We start from the raw sequence: 6,732 nt of genomic DNA, 5'->3' as shown, positions 1-6,732 counted from the left end.
CGGAAGCCTACATGGTATTTTATGATATGATATTAATATGTGCAAATTGTTATTTTAACATTATTTAAATTGTTGTACGCCACGCTGAGCCTGTTCGGGGAGGGCGGTATATAAATCTAAATAAATAAATAAATAAATAAAATATTGTTTTCCATAGTTTTGTGACAGAACTGGCCCTCTGTTTCCAATTGCCATTCTGGACCAGCATTAGCCACAGAGTGGTGTCAGATTTATATTGGGTTGTCAGGCAATGGATAGAGCAGCAGTTGTCCAGGGCGCAGGTGGTGCATTTTACAAGTGACATCTGGAGCAGCCAAGTGCAGAGCATGCCTCTACATCCCTGACAGAGCACTGGTGGGAGGTGGAGGTGACAAGCATAGGGTCACACACAAGGGCAGGGTACAGATAGGCTATGTGGACTGGGACTGTAATGGAGGGCAGCAACACATCTGCCAACATTCAAGAAGATCAAGGAGTGTACTGCAGTAGTGGAGGCTAGCTGTAGAAAGGCAGGGTCTGTTTGTCATAGAATCATAGAGTTGGAAGGGACCTCCATGGTCATCTAATCCAACCCCCTCCTCAGTGCAGGATCAGCCTAGAGTATCTCTGACAAGTGTTTGTCCAGCCGCTGCTTAAAGACTGCCAGTGAGGGGGAGCTCACCACCTCCCTAGGCAGCTGATTCCACTGTCGAACAGCTCTTACTATAAAAAAGTTTTTACTAATATCCAGCTGGTACCTTTCTGTCCTTAATTTAAACCCATGATTGTGAGTCCTATCTTCTGTAACCCCCATCTTTTAAAAAGGTTCTGGAGGAGATACGGAAAATTACAGGCCAGTCAGTCTAATGTCAATACTGGGAAAGTTGTTAGAATCGGTTATTAAAGATAGAATTAGTAAGCACATTGATGAACAAAGGCTATTGAGGAAGAATCAGCATTGGAATCTGTATGGGAATATCTTGTCTCACTTGAGGGGGTGAAAGAACTTGTGGACTAGGGTGACCCAGTAGATGTTGTTTACCTAGACTTTCAATAAAATTTCTCATCAAAGGCTCCTAAGTAAATTCAGCAGTAATAGAACAAGTTCTCATGTGGATTAAAAACTAGTTAACAGGAAACAGAGAGTAAGTAGAAATGGACAGTTTTCACAGTGGAAGGTGGTAAGCAGTGGGGTGCCCCAAGGTGATAAGCAGTGGGGTGCCCCAGGGTTCAGTACTAGGTCTGGTGCTTTTTAACTTGTTCATTAATGATTTGCAGTAAGCAGTGAAGTGGCTAAGTTTGTGGATGACACTAAATAGTTCAGGGTGGTGAGAACCAGAGAACACTGTGAGGCACTCAAGAGGGATCTGTTGGCTGGGTGAGTGAGCGTCAACATGGCAAATGAGGTTCAACGTGGGCAAGTGCAGAGTAATAGACATTGGAGCCAAAAATCCGAACTATAAATACATGTTGATGTGGCTCAGTGTCAGCTCAGTGTGTGACTGCAATAAATTTTTAGAAATGTATTGTTTTAACCATTTTAAATTTTATGTAAGTCGCCCTGAGCCTGCCTTGGTGGGGAGGATGGGGTATAAATTGAATAAATAAATAAATAGGGCAAATGCTATGCTGGGGATTATCAGGAAGGGGATTGAAAACAAATCAGCCAGTATCATAATGCCCCTGTATAAATCTATAGTGCAGCTTCATTTGGAATACTGTGTACAGTTCTGGTCACTGTACCTCAAAAAAGATATTAATTACATTTGAAAAGGTGCAGAAAAGGGCAACTAAAATGATTAAGGGGATGGAACACCTTCCCTATGAATAAAGGTCAAAGAGGTTTGGACTATTTAGCTTGGAGAAATGAGGGGTGATATGATAGGGGCTTACAAAATTATGCATGGGATAGAGAAGGTACAGAAATAAGTACTTTTCTCCCTTTCTCACAATACAAGAACACATGGGCACTCAGTAAAATTAATGAGCAGTTGGCTTAGAAGAGATAAAAGGGAGTACTTCTTCACCCAAAATTAACATGTGGAATTCACTGCCGCAGGAAGTGGTGATGGCTACAAGCATAGACAGCTTCAAGAGGGGGTTGAATAAACATATGGAGCAGAGGTCCATCAGTGGCCATTAGCCACAAGATACAAATAGAACACTATTTTTGGGGCAGTGATGCTCTGTATTGTTGTATGCTTGGGGGACAACCGTTTTTTGGCCACCATGTGAGACAGTGTTGGAATGGATGAGCTATTGTTTTGATCCAACATTGCTTCTCTTATGTTCTTAAGGATCAGAGGGCTGAGTTGTGTTGTTCAGTCGCACAGTCGAGTCCGACTCTTCGCGACCCCATGGACCAGATCACACCAGGCCTTCCGGTCTTCCGCCATCCTCTGAAGTTTGCTCAACTTCATGTTCGTAGAGGGCTGAGATAAACCTTTTAAAAAGATATTTGCCATTTTGTAATTTTTTTAAAGTTAAAAATGGCTATTCCTATTGACTTTAGTGGAGTTCCAGATATTTGGAATTTCTGGATTTTTAAAATTCTGAATCCTTGAACTACATCCTAAAAGAGTCTAGAAAATCATTCAGAATAGCTTCTTGATTTTCAGAGGTGCCAGGACTTGATGAGGTCCAGAGATCAGCCTTCTGTCGAAGGAGATAGAAGAACCTGGGCACAGAAGAAGGGTATTGCAGGAGTGTAGGTGTGTAGGGGAGAATGCTTCCTGAATCAAGCTCTTAAGAGATGAACTGATCTCCGCTTTATTTAATCAGGACTTCCTCTCTCCAAAAGCAAAATCATCCTGGTTACTTAGAGATGAAGACAAAATTTCTAGCCTGACAACTTTTGCAATAGTAACCGTTAAATTCTTCCATGTTTTCCTATGAATCGAGGTTTATTGTGGGATGAGGGTTTCCTGTTTATGACTCTGGTTCCAAAAACAGTAACGGCAATAGAAAAATAATGTAGATAATGAAGAATTAGGAAACTGAACAAAGATCTCTTCCAGTCCTATGACTATATAACTTGTTTTGGACTTCCTGGCCCTTAGCAAACTCCACCTCAGTAACCTGATTTGTTGTTTTCCTTTTCCCCCACCCCCCCTCATTTTTTAGAAACATCACAGAGATGATGGCAACTGTCTCCCTGCAGATTGTTGCAATTATTGAGCCCCTTATTCAGCATGCAGATTGGTTCTTTCCAGGAGGTAGGAAGCATTTTTTTTCCATTTGTTGCTGATGTCATTTTTGTATGCCAGAGCTAACTGGCCTCAGGTCAGTTTCCTTTTAGAGTTCTTTTGCAACCACTGATCTTGGTGTTTTTACCAGCCTTTCCCCTAATGTATAAAGGTGTGCATTTGGATATACCAAAACTGAAATGAAAATTTGGGGTCTGCCTGGGTATATCCAAAATTACCCAAAACCCTCCATAAATTCTGGGAGTAATGAAGATTTACTCCCTAAAAGTTTTGCAGTGTTTTGGTTTCAGGAGATGCAGGAGTGGGAAGGAAGAGAGAAAACTCTGACTGCCAGACAGCTGTTAGCTGTGATCTCTGTCCCTTAAAATTTAAAGGGGAGTAGAAGCCCCCCCAAAACAGCTGATGCTAACTGACAGCTGATAGTGGGATGGACAGGTCTACCAGCCCGTGAAAATATTCAAGCCAGACTAACAGCTGTTTAGCAGGGCCAGCTTCCTCTCCCACCCTCCCTGCTCCTGTTGCCCCTGTGGGGGCAGGAATGAGGGAGGGACTGGGAAAATGGTCCAGAATTTTCAGGATCCAAAAAAGATACTGCAAAAAAAAATTCCCAAAACCTGAGAGTCTGGAAACGTTGAGATAATGAAAAGCAAGTCTTCCCTGAAATCCAGATCCAAAATGAACACAGAAATGTTTGAATGCCTCTCCTGGTGCGTTACCTTCCTCATGGGAATAACCTGATCATAACATCTGCTGGTGCTTTTGGCCAAAATCCTTACCATAGCCTCTGATTCCCTGGTTATACCCTTAACCCTTTTTGTGTGGCAATAGTGAGAATAATTATCCAGGAAATCCCCTCTATGGTTGCTATCCATATTAAAAACATGGGGGTTATCTCTCTACTTGGTGAAGTCAAGTGATTCTAAATTTGTCAGACAGGCCCTTGTCTGTCCTTGCCCCTTACCCTAGGTAATACCTGGACCTTTTGATCTTTCCAATTAGACATTGAATTCAACTTGACTGGGAATTATGGAAGTCCTGTGCACGTGAACCACAATGCCAATTACAATTCCATGCCATCACCTGATATGGACCATGCTGACCGAAAGCATCCAGATCAGACCAGGCGTCCACTCAGTGTGGCTACAGACAACATGATGCTGGAATTCTACAAGAAGGATGGGTAGGAGGCACTTTTGCTTTGCTGTTGGGAAGAGTATGGGTCTGATATACCATGGTATGCAAGCTGGAAAAGGCTGTGCTGGCCTAGAGTGCTGCCGCTTGGTAGAAGTAGTGTCCATATTCTCTAGCAGTGCAAATGCCTCACTGCCTTATCACTCACATCCCACCTTGCTCCTGATTTCATCACCCCCAGGCACCTGGCTTGTGGCCTTTTTTGAAGGGAACTGGGTTGTTGCACCTGACCCCTTCCTATCTGCCTGTTTGTTCCTGGCCCCTGCTAGCTGTTTTGCTGTTTTGCACAGGTTGGTCTACATTATAAGGTGAGAAGGTTAATCTTTGGGAAACCAACCAGGGATAATGTACAATTATCCAAAAGCAGCATTGTGGAACCTAGTGTCTAGAAGGTGATGTTGGCAGCTCTGCCAACTCTCATTTGGCTGAATCTGGTCCAGGGCAGGCTCAAGATAGGACTTTTTCCAGACTGAATTGTGTGGTATAGATGTAGGAAATGAGTTAAATAGTGTGTTATTGGAGGTTTGCAGCCACTCTTTAAAACTGTAGCTTTACAGCTGTTATCCAGTTGATCACTGTCTTGAGATATTTGGAGTTTTGTCATTCAAAGCTGCTCTTGTTAGGGAGTAAAGGGATTTGATCAGTTGTGGGAAAAGGTTCTCATGTCATGTCTTTTGTGATGGACAGTCCAGCATCCTAACATTTTCTATGGTTGCCCATCAAAGGGAAATTCCATGTTGGATTCAAGAGCTGGGGAGCAGCGCAACCACAGCTAAAGAAGCAAGCAAGCGTTGCTGCCATAATATATATGGGATACTATTGACTCTAGTTCCCCATTGTGTAGCAATTTAGTCAACTTGGCCTTTATCAGTTCAGCAGAAGCTATTAGCCTGTCGTTGAGGCAATATTGTTGGATATTGTTCCCCTGTTATGGCAGGCTAACCATAAAGGAACTGCACACTCCAAACTCCACTAGTCTGAGCACATGTAAGGACACAGGCTCTCCGTATCTTTGTTTTTAGCTCTGAATTGCTGGAACTGGGTCTGTCAAGAGCACTTGAGAACAACAGTTTGGGCAGCAGGGAGAGGAGGCTGTCTCTTTTTTTTTCCCCTGCCTGCTCAACTTATGGATGTTGCTGAACATTTATCTAACACATACCACCATCTCCTCCACCCTCAGGGGTAGCAACCACTGAAGTTACCCTTTTGATAGAGAAGGGAGTAAAATATTGTTACTTGACCCAAGATTCCACAGCTAAATACTTATAGAAATGAGATGAAAAAGTGCATATACTGGAAATCTTTGCTAACTTTCCTATACAGATGAAGAAAGAAAAAGTAACAAAATCCTTTACAGCATTGATATAGTTTGTTGTAGATACTTGGTGTGTGTGTGCATCACATGAATACACATATCTTTAGCAGAATGGTCCATTTTAATTGATATAGGATGCAGTCCTAAGAACACTGTCCTGGAAGTAAGCCAATTGAATAAAATGGGACTGACTTTGATGGAGATCAGTTTAAGATTCTGTCAGGTCCCCAGCTAATTCACTCTCCACACACACTATTGGCAGTGTAATGCTTTATTAGAGACTAGGAATAAGGCTCGTTGTGGAAATAAATACAATGAGCTCTAGAAAGAGGCTCTGAGAGAGTGCCAAGGCCTTGGACAGTCAGCGTCAATTTGCTGTGGTGACCTCAGCAGGGTATAATGACATAGAGTCCACCATTTTCTCCAGAGGAACTGATGTCTGCTACCTGAAGAGCAGTTGTAATTTTGAGTGATCTCCAGCCCTCACCTGGAGATTGGGAACAATAGTTACCCAGGAGGAAATGGCTGGTTTGGGGGTGGAGTCTATGGCATTGTACCTGTCTGAGGTCCAACCCCTCCTCAAACCTCACCCTCTCCAGGCTCCACCCCTCAAATCCCCAGGAATGTTCCAACCTGGAGTTGGCAACCCCATCTCCTTCCCAGCTAATCATCAACGTACTGTTATCTGCCCCTCTGACTGCAGCTGACTTCCACTGTTCCTCCTGGAGATCAGTCGTTATTCTGAGTTTGGTGTGGTTAAGTGCACGGACTCTAATCTGGGAGAACTGGGTTTGATTCCCCACTCCTCCACTTACACCTGGCTGGATGACCTTGGGCAAGCTGTAGTTCTGATAAGAGCTGTTCTTGAAAAAGAGCAGTTTCTGTCAGAGCTCTCTCAGCCCCACCTACCTCGCAGGGTGTCTGTTGTGGGGAGGGGAAGGGAAAGGAGTTTGTAAGCTGCTTTGAGACACCTTTGGGTAGTGAAGGGCAGGGTATAAATCCAATCTCTTCTTCTTCATCTCCACCCCTCACCTGGAGATT

The 6,732-nt window shown here is 43.4% G+C and overlaps 1 protein-coding gene across 1 annotated transcript in view; it reads left to right on the top strand.

The window, feature by feature from the left end:
• Positions 1-6,732, top strand: part of ARHGAP44 (Rho GTPase activating protein 44) — a 105,062-nt gene that overhangs the window by 51,151 nt on the left and 47,179 nt on the right. The window contains exons 15-16 of the mRNA XM_015419517.1: positions 3,103-3,194; positions 4,185-4,365. Coding sequence (XP_015275003.1) covers positions 3,103-3,194; positions 4,185-4,365 — 273 coding nt within the window. The remainder of the gene's footprint in view (positions 1-3,102; positions 3,195-4,184; positions 4,366-6,732) is intronic.

The sequence above is a fragment of the Gekko japonicus genome, unplaced genomic scaffold (assembly GCF_001447785.1).
Source record: "Gekko japonicus isolate JY-2015 unplaced genomic scaffold, Gekko_japonicus_V1.1 scaffold824, whole genome shotgun sequence".
Lineage (NCBI taxonomy): Eukaryota > Metazoa > Chordata > Lepidosauria > Squamata > Gekkonidae > Gekko > Gekko japonicus.
The sequence above is the reverse complement of the archived record's forward strand: the minus strand, read 5'-3'. Positions and strand labels throughout refer to the sequence as shown.